Source organism: Nymphaea colorata, chromosome 10 (genome assembly GCF_008831285.2).
Source record: "Nymphaea colorata isolate Beijing-Zhang1983 chromosome 10, ASM883128v2, whole genome shotgun sequence".
Classification (NCBI taxonomy): domain Eukaryota; kingdom Viridiplantae; phylum Streptophyta; class Magnoliopsida; order Nymphaeales; family Nymphaeaceae; genus Nymphaea; species Nymphaea colorata.
In genome coordinates, this window is record NC_045147.1 from 9,456,406 (window position 1) to 9,472,973 (window position 16,568).

At 40.9% G+C, this 16,568-nt stretch overlaps 1 protein-coding gene across 2 annotated transcripts; it reads right to left on the bottom strand.

The window, feature by feature from the left end:
- Positions 1-4,377: 4,377 nt before the first annotated feature.
- Positions 4,378-15,803, bottom strand: LOC116262858 (protein CELLULOSE SYNTHASE INTERACTIVE 1). 2 transcript variants are annotated; one of them, XM_031642385.2, is made up of 8 exons: positions 15,560-15,803; positions 14,759-14,914; positions 14,446-14,519; positions 10,321-13,372; positions 7,538-10,085; positions 6,101-6,555; positions 4,936-5,052; positions 4,378-4,852 (listed from the first exon to the last, which is right to left on the bottom strand). In XM_031642385.2, the coding sequence occupies exons 2-8, from the start codon at positions 14,825-14,827 to the stop codon at positions 4,712-4,714; spliced, it is 6,456 nt and encodes a 2,151-aa protein (XP_031498245.1). In that variant the 5' UTR covers positions 14,828-14,914; positions 15,560-15,803; the 3' UTR covers positions 4,378-4,711. The 2 variants fall into 2 exon arrangements, with proteins under 2 accessions (XP_031498245.1, XP_031498244.1); XM_031642384.2 differs by having other exon boundaries at positions 14,759-15,076.
- Between the last annotated feature and the right edge of the window lie 765 nt (positions 15,804-16,568).

A 16,568-nucleotide genomic window follows, 5' to 3' on the forward strand; every position in this document is an offset into this window, starting at 1 on the left:
TCGAAAAGATCTGCTCTTTCCATAACCCAACATGGCTTATAGATCAATTCCTACTAGGAGAATATACCATATGCCTCTGCAGTAGGGAGTCTCATGTATGTTATGGTTTGCACAAGCCTAAACATGGCTTATACAGTTGGTTTAGTGAGCAAGTTCTTATCAAATCTAGGCAAAGAGCATTGGGCAACAATGAAGTGGATCTTAAGGTATCTTACATACTTCCAATTACTGTTTGTGTTTGGGTAAATCTAATCCAAAGATACAAGGATTTGTTGATACGAAAATGGCAGGTGACTTGAACTCTAAAAAGTATCTTTATGGTTATGTTTTTACTTTTGTAATGAGAGCAGTATCATGGCAGTCCAGATTGCAGAAGTGTGTTGCTTTTTCCACTATAGAGACAGATAAAGAGAAGAGTTTTGATATAAGTCTTCATCAGAAGACTTATGTGTTGCATTGTGATAGCAAAAGTGTTATACATTTGACAAATAATTCAGCATTTCATTCAAGGACCAAGCACATTGATGTCAGATATCATTGGGTTCGTGATGTGCTTGAGCAAAAAACTGATTTAGTTAGAGAAGATACAGAATCCTACAGATATGATGACGAAGTCTCTACCTAAAGAGAAGCATGACAAGTATAGAGACCTAGTTGGGATGACTGCCTTTAGGACAGTGTATTAATTTTTGTTCATTTTGCAGGTATGATCCCTCTCTTGAGGCTGGAGGAGAAGTTTGTTGGATTGGGTCCTGCTTCAAGTGAGGACCCGACCCATGTGAAAAAAAGAGGGAGAGGGCACCCGATGGTGCCCTAACCCCATCTCACGTCTCTCTCTCTCTCTCTCGTGGTTTTCTTTTGGGAAAAAGAAAAGAGGGCTCTTCCCTCATGGCTCACACAAAGCAAGGAGAAGAGGAAAAAGAAGGCAAAGAAGAGAATGAGAGGAGGTAGGCAAGAAGAAAAAAAGGAAAAAGAGCAAGGTTGTGGGTTTGTGCAGCCGTGTGGGTGCAAGTGTAGAGAGAGAAAGTGAAGAAAACAAAGGAAAAAAAAACATACGGTGATTTCTTTTCTTGTGGTTTTCTTATGCATTCATTCTTGAGAATGATTTATGTTATTCTCTACAAGAAGAACAACACATATTGATGTGGTTGTATTGCCTCTTTGAAATATATATATCTCTCTTGCCCGTGGTTTTTTACCCTATTATTGGTGGTTTTCCATGTAAATTGATGTCTCCTATTTTCTGCATTATCTAGTATATTTTTAACACATATTGCTGCAATATTGGTGTTGGGAACACAATCTTTTGCTAACAGCCAAGTTATTTTTTATTTTCAGCAGTTTTGTGAAATCCCTTGTATGAAATCAGCTTATTTGGATTGTTTTATTGATGCTAAAGGTTGCATTAGCTGCGTAATTATTTGATATATGCATGCTTGAAGTTTGAAAGCATTTGTGACAGCATTAACAGTTGTTTTGAGCTGGTTATTGTCTTCTTAAGCATTCTTTTTTTGGGAAAAACATCTATAACATTTACCTCCAATTCCAACCTCCACCTCTGGACCCATTGCCATTCTCTGGATAAGCCCCCTTCTTCCCCCATCAGGACATTAAGAGAAGAAGGTGTAACCCCTCCCCTCGTCATTTGCTACTTGTGCGCCACCACCAATGCTGGCACTTCCCTTCGGATGGGGAGGCACTCATCTCTCCAACAAAAACCCTAGCCAAACTCCCCAAAGCTTCTATGTCAGCTCTTCCTAGCAGTCCCGCGGATCCAATAGTGAGACTAGTGGAAAAGGCAGAGCCCTGTGGGGCACTTTAAATCATCAACTCGGGTCTAATGTGGGCATTTCATGAGATTGAAACCCAGTTTTATCTTCACTTCACTGGGATTTTCGAAGGCCAGTGTGTGTGTGGGGCCCACACCAACCGCACTGTAGCTCCACTACCGAGTGGGAGTCACCTTTGATAAATAAGCTGACAGTTTTTCTTATTAGAAATAAGTTGTTAGCCGATTAATGCACTTTAGGCAGTAGTTCTTATTCAAAACAAGTTGTTAGCCTGCTTAATAATGCACTGTAGGCAGGTTTACAACATAATTTCACTCTTACACTCTCTGGATTTGGGATTAAAAATGTTCACTGCTTATTTAAGACATGTTTTGAAATTTTGGTTTCCTTAGCAGGTTCACATTGGATAGAATTACTTGAAAGCGTCCTGTGAATAAATTAATAGAAATCTGTGCCTCGTATATATATATATATATATATACACACACGGGCTAAAACCCATTGGCCCATGTCCAAGATCATTTAGAAGAACGATACTGGGTTTTAGCCCATGTCCAAGATCATTTAGAAGAACGATACTGTTCTGAAACTGATGCTTTCAACATTGCTTAGATTAATTGTTGTCATGACACGAAGCACAGTAGCAGAGCAAGACAATTCAGCCAACCTGCTTAAAGTTTCACTAGAAATGCAAAGGGAAAAAAAAAACCCATACGTTTCAATTATCATGCTGTTTTTATCAATCGTATGTGGAATTCATCCTGTTCATCATTTCTCCTCCATTTTTGGGCAATCTTGTGGGAGATTGGAGAATATTTGCTTAAGAAATAGACTACAAGATGGAGCACACCCAACTTCTGAATGAATATTAAAATCACAGCCAGGGTTAAATGGCATTCAAATGAAAATTATTATACTTGAGCGTTCATTTGTTATGAAATTGCACACATTTTTAAAAAATTCATGTGAAAAACTCCCATCCCCAGTCTGTCCTTCTCTAGAATGTGTAGGCAGACAGGAGACGCATGTGGCAAAGGTATCCTATATAATCAAACTTATTTAACGTTTTTGTCTTGTAAAAACCTTGTCCTAAACACTCTTCCAACCATCGAAACTTTTACTTTGTGACCGGGCATAATTTGCACAATTGTGAGTCTGCTGCTTCTTTCTTCTGTTATTTGATGAACGAGGCAAATGAAGGTCATGAACTTTTCTCAAGCAGTGAGACAACCGCTCGTCAATGTCCAATCGGGCAATTGAGGTTCAGATGACCTGGTGTCTCACGCATAGGGGTGAACACCAGTGGAGTCGACCCAAGTTCAGTCAGCTTGAGCCTTGCTCGACTAATGAAACCTTGAGCTCGACTCGGCTCGAGAATAGCTCGACTGAAGCAGCTCGAGCTCGACATTGCAGTTACGTGTTGAGCTCGAGCTCGACTCGATTAAGACTCGACAAACTCGTTTGAATAGAATTAATGTTCATCGTTACATGTTACATGTTGAGCTCGAACTCGACTCGATTAAAACTCGATAAACTCATTTGAATAGAATTCTCATAATTATGTGTTGAGCTCGAACTTGATTTGATTAAGGCTTGACAAACTCATTTCAATATATCGACTTTATTAGTGTTGAACAAACTCGATTAAAGCTCAAACTCGACTTGGTAGTTATGTGTTGAGCTCGAACTCAACTCGATTATTTAAACTAATCGACTCGTAAACTAAAGTTCAACTCGTTAAACAAATGACTCACTCAAACTCGTTCACGAACCGAGCTTTAACGAGTCAAGCTCAAGTAGCTCAACTCGTTGTTCACCCCTACTCATACAATTTAGTTCACCCCTACTTGTACAAGACCCTTTACGAACCACACGTGCCACCTCTCACAGGCTTGTCAAAAAGTACCAATCTTTAACGAGTCAAGCTCAAGTAGCTGGACTCGTTGTTCATCCCTACTCATACAATTTAGTTCGCCCCTACTTGTAAGACCCTTTACGAACCACACGTGCCACCTCTCACAGGCTTGTCAAAAAGTACCAATCTGGTATACCAACCAACAAGCAAAAAGTCTCGTTGGTAGTTTACATTCTATGACCCCAAGTGACCTGACCACCACAACTCAAACCCCAAAGGAGCACCTCACTTTGGCAGCTAGAGAGGAGATACTATGACTGGCCATCGAGCATCATCTTTGAGGCGGTTTGTAGAAAGCACACTCAATGAATCTACACCAAAATATTAGATCATTTAGGCCTAGTTTGATGCACAGAAAAAACACTGTGCTGAGTGAATTTTTTTTCAAATTGGTACTTTGTGAGTGTCATTAATGCCAAACGAACTTCTGCCAATCCCTTCAGGTCCAACATCCTTCAACACCTTTAGCCTTCCCTCCGTTTTAACACACAAACACATGCACACTACACATACACCTTCCGGCAACAGAACTAACTGGCTGCCTGAAGTTCTCGCAAACGTAAACCTGACCAGTCACCATTCAAGCTTACCAAATTTTTGCAGAAATCTTAAAATACATCAGTCTTCCTTTCTACCTTTAATTGGAAGATGGGGTGGGGGATATACGCCAAATGGACAAGAAAAATACATTAATATACCAGTAATATAGGACAGCAAACAAGCTAGACTTACGGTTGTAGAACACAACACGAACAACAACAATGAATAAAGAATAAATGGATAATAACTGATGGAGGGATCATGTGAAGGAGCTCGTTCTTAGGACGCAACAGATGAAAGGCCTTACCTAAATGTATGTGATGGCACACCAAGCATCGAACGGATGCACCACCTCTGGAGAAATACTGGACTGACAAAACCACCATCACATCGACTTCCTCCTCTTCGCCCTCCTGCCTCTCCCATTTTCTTTCCTCTACACTATAGTACACAACTTGCTTACTCTTTATTTGTTAGACCACTGGAATTCAATCTCCAGGTTCCTGTTTGGACCACTCTTGCTTTGGGGTAGTAGGGTGTACTCCCCTGCGACTGCTCCAAGCATAACAACCCGGTCGATCTGGATGGTGACCTTTCCAAATGAGCTCTGTCAAATCATGACTATGTTTTAGCAAATGATGCAAATGGTTTCCGTCAGTTTTCTGAGAAATTGAAAACCAGAAATATCACCTTTCCAATTTTGCTCTTATTCTTGCATGAGATGTGGAGTTTCTGTCCCTTTGGAGGACTGTCAAATGCCCAAGCAAAGCCTTCATCCCACTCTGGTGTGGGACCAGTAGATACAATCTGCATCAATCGAAACAGATAAGAATTACTCATAGCTAAGAAGAAGAGGGACAGCTGGTTGTCCCAGGAAACAAATCTAATGGCAGCATTAGAGAATGAAAATGTTTATGGAATCAGAATCAATTTACAAGCTGAAAATGTCTTTTACTAAATGTATTCTGGCCAAAATGTATTTCCAACATGACTCTTTTTCTGCTGTTTCACTGACTAGTTCCGATGGCTTGGTTTTCATGAATGAAGATTTCCCTGCTTGAGTGAAATTATGTTCTCCACGGGACCTGTTGTCCCATTTGACCATAGCTAATCTAAATGATACAGCACACTAGGGCCCCTGTTGATTGTCTGGAATGCCTAATATGTCTGGGCACCTAAAGGTGCCCTTAAGGTTGCTCATTAAGATTATTACGACTAATATGACTAGGAGAGGTTGCTGCTAAGTTTCATGTTTTCCTAGAAATGGAAGCCAGAGGTTAACTCATAGTATGATGACAGGACACAAACCTGCAAAATTTGAAGTGAAACATTTAGGAAGATTTTTTTTTAAGAATGCTCAGACAAATCTCCAATTCTCCTAGCAACAGAAAGCAAGATTTGCTGCTAGTGCAGTATTAGCTAATACATAGGAAAACTAATACATCAAGTACATGCAGAACCTCGGCAAATAGGTGGAGAGTTTTACCTACAGCTACCACATAAAAAGGAGGCAGGATCCTAAAGGAAATATGTAATTTTCACATGATGTATTGAACATGGTTAATAAGTCAAAGGTGATCCCGCTGGAAGATAAAGCAACAATTGTTTTGATTGTATGATACAGCAAAAGAAAGGTTTGTGATTGGTCTTGCTAACTTCTTGTTGGAGGTACCACCTCCAAGCACCAGAGAGTAATAGATTTACCATCCCTATACTCTGGTAGTCTGTCTGGCTTGGATCAGAAACTTTTCAAATTGCCAGAATGAAAATTTGTTGATCAAAAAGTTATTCCAGAAAGCACGCACGCATGTTATTCACTAATTTCACTTGAAACTTTTGATTATGTTGATCTCACCTTTGTTTGCCTAGGAGGAGTACTTCCAAGTGTCAGCTTGCAATAGACGCTTGGGTTCCCAACTGACTGCCTCAAGTTATTCCCACGTTTGATGATTACCGTTAGTGTGCCAGGTAAACACTGCAAAAGGAGTTCAGCTTTCTCCTGGAAACGAGGGGGACCAGACTGAATTAGGTATTGAAGCAAAGGAATTGCTTCTGCCGCAGCAACAGCCTGAGCTTTAGAGACTTCTGCAGGGCAGGCAGACCAGGCTTGTCTAAGGAGAAAAAGTGAATCCAGTGCTGCTTCCTGTGTTGCTTCAGTGCCTGTTTTAAGGGCTGTCACCAAATGAGGGATGCTTAGAGTAGCAGGCTCTGTTGCTCTCAGACGCGGAAAGTTGCTGAATAATGCATTAAGGGCTTTCAAGTACTCCTCGCTTACAGTCCCAGTTGCCCAAAGATCCTTCTCTATAGCAACTATGAACAATAACAAAAGAAGCAAAAAAAAGATTCAGAGTGCAAACACTGGATATAACACCCAAAAAAAATGGAATATAGAATTCTCTGCTTGGGTACCTAAACCTTTTGTGTGTGTGTGTATATATAGGAAACAAATGCCAGAGGAGAAACACTGGATAGCACCAAACATAGTGAAATATAACCATATGCACTTGGACATTAATCATACATATGTATGCATATGTACATACGTGCGCGCAGACAAACACGTGTTGCATGAGAGAATCAAATTGGTTCAAAGCTTGTCACAAATATCATTAACGGAAAATCTCGGCGAGGTTTTTCTCGGGTATTTTTTTGGCGAAGCTCTTCTCGAGTAAATCTTAGGACAATATTGACAATTTTTAAAAATAATAAAAATCATAGAAAACCTTTAAAAAATCAGAAAATTAAAAATATTAAAATCTCTGGAAAATCGTGATAAAATTACAAGATTTTCATTTTTGGCAAAATTTTCAAAATCTCATGATTTTTTTATCTTCTTGTTTTATTTGATTTTCTCGTAAATATCATGAGATTTTTTACAATCTTGCAATATCTGTGACACTGGCTCAAAGAATAGGCTCCCCAATAAGGGATAGTTCCTTACAGCCAGGACCCAATCCCTCACTATTTAGCTAGCTAGAGGTGCTTTTCATCAGTACCATAGGGCAGCCCACATTGTTCACCATCAGCCATTCCTGTAGTATCACCAACATGTTAACCCACCTAATTTTCATCAAATATATAGACAGGCAAGAACCCTGGGGAAAATATAAATACTACAAAGAAACCAAGACAGAATCCAATTGAGGCTGAGGTGGACCTTAGTCGATTTCATGTATCTTTTAACTTTTCTTTCTTCGGTACCCACCCATCATGAATTCTTACAGTCACATGTAAAACCGAACATATAGGAATAGCAGCAGAAGGACAAACAAGGAGAACCAGGAAAGCTTACCAGTTAAAGATCTAACAACTTCACTAGAAGCATATTCTTGAATTGTATTATTTGAAAAGAGAAGTTTCACAAATGTTGCAGCTTGCACTGACGTCTCTGGTTCACTTGAACTAACGATGTCAATCACAATTTGAATCCCACCTGCTTCAGCAACAGCCCTTTTATTTGAGCGACTGTACATCACAAGATTTTGCAAAGCACAAATTGCTACGACTTTCATTTCTTCTGTAGGTTGTTCTTCGATCAGGTTCACCAGTGCGCGACATGCTGAAACAGCATCTGTTGAACGGGCAAGAGCCTCATTCTGGAAAAGGTCACCAAGTGCAAGTGCTACTAACAGCTTTGCTTGTTGAACTTGAGATTGAGGTTCATTCAGGTACTGCGATAAGGGAGAAATTGCAGATTTGGCAGCTTTTGATTCTCTTATCTTCACATTGTTCAACAAGGACTCCAATAATCTAGCTGCTGTTTCTTCGCACTGATGGGACTTAAGAAGTTCCAAAAGTGCTTCGATGGCACCACTTTCTGCCATTGCTTCCGAGCTGGTTGCATCATCACTTTCCAACACTAGTAAAGCGTTTAGTGCACCAACAACAGTTGTTTCTGTACCAGAGCGGAGCATCCTTACTAGAACAGCAACTGGTACTTCCAGGTAAAATTCAGAACTAAATTGCAAAATACAAGACAAGACAGATGCAGCAGATTCCCATAAGGCATGTGGTAGTGGAGGGTCTGCCTGCAATATAAGTTTTGATAGCTCACTTACTCCACCTTCCTTCGCAATTGCATTTGGCCAAGTCAAAGCAATGTTTGCAAGTGCCTTCATAGCCCTTTGCTGCAAAATAGGCATCCCAGAACCAAGAACTTGAATAAGAGGACCAACTGCTTGTTGTGTTATGCCATCCTTCTGCAGATGCTCCTCCAACAACAAGTGTGAAAGTAGCTCAGCTGCCAGCTGTTGTACCACCTGGGAAGTTGAACCTAATAGCAATGCAATGATTGGTTCGATTGATTGGTGAGGTGTTAGCTTATGATCAGCACGACACTGAGGATGCTCTAAAATATTTACAAGAACTTGCAAGGCACTATGTTGCCCCTCAGGACTAAACTCTGGCCGTGACAGTAACAAGAAGAGGGGCTCCACTACCTTTGCAGCAGAAGATCCCTTTGCAATGCTTGCATTGTTTGTCAGTATCCGAAAAAGTTCTGCAAAAAGAGCACACAGGAACTCGGGTGCTTCTGGAAGGATATCAAGCACATTTTCAATCACACCAGCTTTCACCATGTCTATTTTACACGCAGGCCTGTCCTTTCCTAACTTGACAAGTGCTTTTGTCACAGCTTCATGCAGTGTGTAATTGTTATCAAACAAAAGACCAACAAGAGGAATGACAGCCCCATGAGCAGCAATAAGTTCTGCTAATTGCTCATCATCCAGCAGCTTATCTAAAGCTCTGACCACTGCATGCTGAGCAGGGTTAAACTCAGCAAGAAGAAGAGACACCATAGGTTCCACGCAACGAGCTGCAGCCAGTGTTGATCGAATTCTCGTATTGCCAAAAAGGACACAGCATAGCTCTGCAGCATCTCCCTTCAGTTCCATCGAACAATTTGAGGAAAGAATGCGACAAAGAACATCGACAGCATTCATTTCAACATCTGCTACAGCTAAAGCTCTGGAAGGACTTTCATGCAAAAGCCTCACTAATGCAGCAATTGCAGCATGTTGCTCCTTTTCTGAACCAGTATTGAGAATCTCAACAAGTGGCTGCACTGCCTGTCGGGCGGTTTCTCCATTTCTGATATGGTCTGCTGTAAAAAGGCTCTCCAAGGCTCTGGCAGCACTATACCTAGAAGCTCTTGCACCAAGATGTAAAACAGCTACAAGCTGATTCACAGCCCCAAACACTGCATCATGTCTCCTTATTTCAGGGTTACTGAATAAAATCCCCAAAAGCTCGGTTGCAGCTTCTTCTGTTGCATCTTGTGGACCAAGGGAAAGATACTTCGTTAATGCCTCTATTGCCCCAGCTTCTACCATCACCAACTTGTTTGCAGGGGTATCTTTTGCCAGTTGAGTCAAAAGACCAAGTGCTAGGAAAGGTGCATTAGGCCTGTCTGGGATTGGTTTTAGCAGGTCAACAAGTGATGGTATTGCTTTCCGAGAAGTTGCACCATTTCTTATATCATCAACTCTGAAAAGCCGCTCTAGAGCAACCTGATCTGGATAGCGCACCAGTGAAAACCTCTCAGAAAGTGCCAACACTGCTGAAATATCAGCATCAGCTGAACCAATTAATGATATCAGGCCACCAGCTGCACCTGAATTGGCAACTGCAAGTAAGGTCCCTCTGCTACCATTGCAAACAAGACTGGCTAGTGCTTGAGCTGCAAAGTATCTATTTGTCGAATCCTCTGACCTTACCAGACTTGCTAACACAGGGATAGACTGGCTAGTGGCATTTGCTCGTATGATATCTCTATCTTGAAAAAGAATTGCAAGCAGCAGAGCACATACCCATGTAATTTGATCTTCGTTATCGTCAGCCTGTAAATAAAGGTTACACCAACATGATCAACAAGATGATTTTGTATTTTTTTTTAAAGTAAAATCAGAAAGGATATGATATAAATGCATGAACAGGAGGATGGAGGATGGAGAATGGAGAAAAAAAATTCGAATAAAAACTAAGACAACAAACTATCTTTTCTTGAACTTTCATCAAAAATATTGAGTACTCAAGCTGTTGAAATCATAGGCGCCTGTGTGTTGCACTCTGTACCTGTATAACCTGGAGTAAATGCTGGGAGATTCTGTCAGTAAGTACTTCCACAGCTCCAGCTTCCAACATGGCTGATTTACTTTTGCTGTCATGACATGCAAGTACAGAAAGTAACCATATGGGTGCAGCGCCGCCTAGAATCACAACTTTTGCTTCTGCTTCATTTCCATTTTGAATTCTATCCTTACAATATATGCTTAACCAATAAGCTGCTTCACGTTCATCATGACCTGATGATGAACTCAAGCATCCCAAACTAAACATTTGAACAAGTGACTGAATAAGACTTGTGCACAGATTTGATTCATTAAGGACCTCCAGGACAAGTTGAAGGTTTTCTTCTGCAGCACAAATAAGAAGTGCGGTCCCACCTACTTTAATGTCAATGTTCGTCGAACTAATTACACGCTTTGCAATGGATGCAACGCAGCCAGAAGTACAAGCAATTTTGTTACCTAGGAAAATGGGCTGATCTCTGCAAAGCCTGCATAAGATTTCTATAGCTTTTTCCTGTAAATTAGGTGTCCCTTCAGCCAGACACAAAACTAGAGGGCTTATGGCATTCGGAAAGTCCGCAAGAACAGTCCATGCTGGTTTGCTGCGTGCAGTTTTTCCCTTTGTTAATAAAGCAAGAGCATGAAGTGACTCTGATGTAGCAGCAGAACCAATGTCAGCAGATTCAAGTAGAGAAACTAGAGCAAGTACAGTCCCAGCACGGTGTACAATGTCAGCCAAATCATCACTGAAGGGGTGACATTCAAGAAGATGGACAATAGCAGCAGCAGCATGTGTCCTTCCATCAATGGTAGCATCACGCAGAACTCTTGTGGTGCGTGCAATTATATCACCAGCACTAGCCTGCTCCGAAATGCCACTGTCGAGGAGGAGATTAGAAAGAGCCCTGGTTGCTTGTTCTGCAACTTCAAGAACAGATGAGCTAGCAAGTGCAACTAAAGGATCAAGTGCATCTCTAGAAACAGAAGCCACTTCTCTGTTTTGCTTTATTGACCGAAAAATTGCAGCAAGGCAACGTGCCGACTCAATCAAGATTTGTTCAGAGTCCACACTAAGCAGTTTCATGATGGACCAAAGTGCCTTGACAGCAACACTACTTTCTCGTAGGTCCTTTCTGCAATCAAACAGAGAAGCAAGAACTGATGCTGCCTTAGCTTGAGTTTCTTCTTTGGTAGAACTCAAGATATTTATGATTGTCTCAATTGAATCACTAGCAGCACTCCCCTCATGCAATATGTCATTCAAAGGAGCAACTGAAAGAAGACTACAAAGTGCATCCAGGACATGAATCTTTGATTCGGGCAAATCACTGGTAAGCATAGCTGTTAGCTGACTAATTGTTCCCGTGTCAGACTTATGTATAAGATGTTTTAAAGTTTTTGCAGCAATCTCCTTTCCATTATAACTTCCATTTTTCAACAGCCACAGTAAAGCAGGAACTGCATCAGCACTTTCAACACAAGCACGGATGTCTTCACTGTGATTGCAGAGATTCCCAAGAATTATTGCTGAATCTTCCTTGGCTTTTGCAGATCCTATTTCAAGAATCTGCACAAGTGGAGGTATACCTCCAGCTGCTGTGATGGCCCACTTACTTTGATCATTTTCATTTGACAAAAGGCAAAGCAGTGCCACTGCACATTCCTGCTGCTGTTCTGATGATAATCCAAGAAGAGAAATTAACAGTTGCACACCTTCGCGGCCTTGCAGAGCACGCCATAGACTGCCTTCACTATTGCAAAGTGTCAATAGGGACCTTATCAACTCATCCTGGACATCATCAACAGCCATGGTTATTAAACCAACGAGCAATCTTTTTGCATCTGAACTGGTCAATTTCTTCGATAATGTTGAATTCCCATACAAGCTTGCCAATGCTTCTATTGTTCGTTCTCGCACAAGAAAAGGCAGCCGAGGTTTAAATTGCTTAAGCAACACTTGCTCAATAATCACTGGATCTGACGGCCTGATAGATTCTGCTTTGCTATCATATATCATAAGAGCTGATGCTAATGCACCCATTGTGTCTGCAATTTGTGCAGATGAAGTGCAAGACTCGAGGCTTTCACCAAGACTTGATATTACAGATGATAAGCCACCGGATATATTTGCCAAAGCACACATTGCATTTTCCTGCAATGCCTGTGCAGACTCTCCTTGCATAAATTCCTTGGAAGGTGCAATTGTTGCATTTATTAAAGAAGGAATGCCATTACAACCAGCTATTTCTCTTCTTGACTCTTTGCATTGGGCAGAGAGAGCTTTCAGTGCTCCTGCTGCCTCAGCTCTTACGGATGCTTCATTTCCAGGACCTAGTAATTTGAGAAGTTGCTTAGTAGCTTCAGCTTTTAATACTTTCACACAAATAGATGCCTCTTCCATCATCATGCATGCCAGGAGGAAGCATACATTTGCTTGGGTAGTTGACTGCCCGGTGGAAAGCAACTTCACAAGAATATCCACTCCTCCTGCTTCAATTGTAGCAGACCAGAACCCCTCGGTACTGCACGACAGGTTTCTTAGAGCACCAGTAAGCAGGCTTTCTACCAGATTGCCAGCTTTCATCTCAACCTGCAGCTTCTCCCACAAAACAGGAACTACACCTTCTGTTGAAAAGATCTTTGATCCAACATGATCCTTTGCTCCGCCCTGAGAAACTGCATATATAGCTTTGGCAGCTGCAACTTGTCCCTCCACAGTACCGGACCTGAGTAAGCCAAGTAATGGCGGAATGCAACCACCAAGTAGAACTTTTACTCTCAACTCATCCTCCTTACACAGCGATCCTAAGACAGTGGCAGCTTGTATTTTTACTCCTAATGATCCTGATCTAAGAAGTGAAACCAATATTGGAACTGCTTGCGAGTGTGAACCCACAGCACTGAAAGCATTTTCACGAGTACTTATCATATCAAATAATTGCTTCAATGAGTTTTCTTTGTCTTGTGCAGAGGAGGCATTCTTTCGCAGTAGCTCAATACACTGTGCTACGGTTGCCAATGTACCATCTGGATCTTCCATGCTGCTACTGCGTTCCCTGAAATTACATCACAAAAAGGGGAAAGATCATCATTAAGGCAGTGTTATTGTTTATGTTTAAATATAACACAATGGCTGGCAATTTTGAGTAAAATAAAATTAATAAAGGTGGTAATTGCAGTTCTTCCACTGAACTTATCATGCTCATACCATACTTCAGACATGATTGAGTTTTACTTTCAATGCTTGACCAAGAGCAGCTACAATAGAAGCTATGATCAATAAGATAGTTAATCACCGACCATGTTAAAACCCCATTTTGGGCCTTTAAAAGTTGTGCGGTTGGCAACCAATTGAACTGAAGGTGGATGTGCTTAAATGGTATGATAAACTATACCTTGTATTCACACAGGCACACAAATACATGCACAAGCTTGTTTCTCTTTGTCACCTAAAAAGCACATGATAGTGACCGCAACCAATGGCCTAAAATCAATTATTTCCTAAGTCCAAGTTCGAACTTGTTTGAAGGTATATTAACATGTAGATTGACCAGTGACATTGACAAACATAACCTATGATCGAACTGAGATAGTCATAGAACCATATTTCCATTGCCAACAATAACATAGTTTGCTTTAATGCCCTCAAATTATTAAAGAAAAATTGGTCAATGTGCCATAAGGATTGGATCCAATAGACAATTTCAAAGGGCTCCTATGTGGGGAGACATAGTAGAAACTAGAAAGCACCGTTAATATTTCTCCTTGCAAGACCCTTGCCAGTTAGAAAAACATGAAAGTAAGCACAAATTAGAAAAGTAGATTGCAGCATTGAACTCAGTGCTCCACATGGCTTTAAGTCTCAATCACTATCTATTAGTCAGCATTTCCATTTTGTTCTAGACCAGCATCAATTGGCCAACATATCAAACTGCTATCAAGCAGATTAAGAAAATGTTCAAGCACACACTTATTCTGTTTAGCTAACATGTAACGTGCACAATCTCTACTGTTGGTCAAGCATTAACATTGCAGAACCGATCAGTAAGCAGCTAGTAGACTTTTGCTGTAAAATAAGAAAAATAAAAGATCCGATGGTGGACTTTTTCAGAAATTTCTACCACCTCACCTTAAGCTCATCTTCATTACCGACTGTGGAGTAGCTGGCTCCAAGTCTTGGAGCTTTGACTCTAAATGCCTTTCCTGTGTGCCAAAAAAAAAATGGATACCATTAAGCAAATGTGAGAAGGTTTTACACTGCTAGAACTTGATCGATTTCATTTTTAAAGCATCAAGTAAAATATCATCCCCTGAGAAAGAAAAGTAGACAACTACCAGATGCTATTTCCTGTTGCAGGCTATCAACAATTAGCATGTAGCAAATTCTGTAGATTGAATCAATCTAAGTTTACAAAATAAGACAGCATGAGAATCGAGGATACCGGATCTCCTGGTCCATGAGCGCTGCCGTTGCCATTCTCATACCTCCTGGTGACAGTAGTCGTAGCCATCTTTCCTTCAGGCTATGCAACAGCCCAGTGAACACTGGCCTCTATACAGCAGACCCGAGGACAGTCTAGGCTATGCAGCTAATCAGTCTGCAATATCACAAATAACAAGTTGTAACTGGAGGAAGCTACCGAAAGGAGAAATCTGGTAACTCGCCCTGCAAATGCAGCATTAGATCTTTCTTTGTTCATGCTATTTCCCCGAGCTGAGACTTCAATTTCCACTGCATTGACTTCTTAATCCAAGATGGCCTAGAAACACCGGATCCCGCAGAAAACAAACAGAGAAAAGAAAGGAATTGCAGTGGTCAGTCATGACGCAAATGCAACAGCACGAAATTCACACGGATCGCAGAGTTCCAGGAATAAAGCAAGTAACAACAGCAGAATTGGATGTCCAAAACCCTGAATCCATAGCGAGAAACCCCAGATCCGGAACAGACAAGAAAGAATGTAATAATTCCTTGCCGATTCCACAAGAAACAGCCGCAATTTCCCAGTTTCTGCCTCAGATTTACTCCCGATGAAAAAAAGACGACAAAAGCGCTCCCGATTTATTAGAAAATCGTTCGGTTCGGTAGCTGAAAATCAGGAAAAACAAATGGGATCGCACTACAACCTAGAACGAAACTTGATTGAACTATAGCCTTACTAGAGACCCGAATCCAGATCAGATCGATCCCGCCGCCATGCTAAATGAAACGAATTGGGAGAGAAAAAAGGAGAGATCCTCACCTCGCATTGAAGAACCATATGCACTAGCATGAGTCCACACACGAAGGGATGGATCGGGGGAGAGAGAGAGAGATGTTTGTTGTTCTTCTCGTTTGGAATGATGAGCAGGCTGTCTTCGCCCTCCCACTCTCTCCCTCGCTTCGTCACTCCCACACTTCTTCGTCTTGGATGGGAAAGAGAGCCTTGTTTATTAGTAGGCGTGAGGATGATTCCTTCTTCTTGTTGACGTCCGGCCTCTCCCACTGCCGACAATTTCACTACCCACTCTTCCAACTCTAATTCCCCTACCCCGCACGGCGGTGGCTCGGATCCGGATTCCTCGCTCCAGTGTTTGAGTCCACCCGTGATCTAGCTGTCATTAGGCACGGGTACGTCCAGCAATTGTGAGCCCGATTTAGGCTTCCTATGCTGTGACTCAAATTCTAATGGTCTCCTCTGGCTCACGAAAAAAGAGACATTCCCATTTTCTGCTTACTTTTGCGAGCTTATATCAATTTTAAATTTATAATTGAAACAAAATTAATGAAAAATTCTGTTTTACTTTTCTTTTGTATTTGATACCTGGAATTGTGATTTAGAATTGAAAGTGATGTGTTTGACAAAAAAAGAAATTAAAATTCTAAAATTAATGAATTAAAAACATGATAACATGTACCTTAGAAAATTTGAAAAAACCCTAAAATTTTGAAATCATAATTTCATTTCTTATAATAAAATCATAATTTTAAAATTTTGATTCAACAACGAGCTTGTAATTCTAAAAGCGAAATTCATTTATTAATAATACAATTTTCATCTCCTCATAAATGAGCATTTTAGTTCTAAAATTCCGTAATTCGAACCTCATAGACATCCGTTTTAAGTACCACTTCAAATAAATACTTAAAAGTGAAATCCATTTGAAAAACACGATAAAGCATACTTCATGAGTTTATTAGTTTCTAAAAACCCCACCCGAGCCAACTCGGATCGCTACCTAGCCACGAGTTAAGGTTTGCTTGACTTGCCC

Coding starts and splice junctions, on each gene's coding strand:
- LOC116262858 (XM_031642385.2), bottom strand. CDS start 14,827: ATGGCTACGACTACTGTCACCAGGAGGTATGAGAATGGCAACGGCAGC. Junction 10,086..10,320: donor ATTTACTCCAGGTTATACAG/GTACAGAGTGCA, acceptor CTTTATTTACAG/GCTGACGATAACGAAGATCA. Junction 6,556..7,537: donor AGTTGTTAGATCTTTAACTG/GTAAGCTTTCCT, acceptor TATTGTTCATAG/TTGCTATAGAGAAGGATCTT.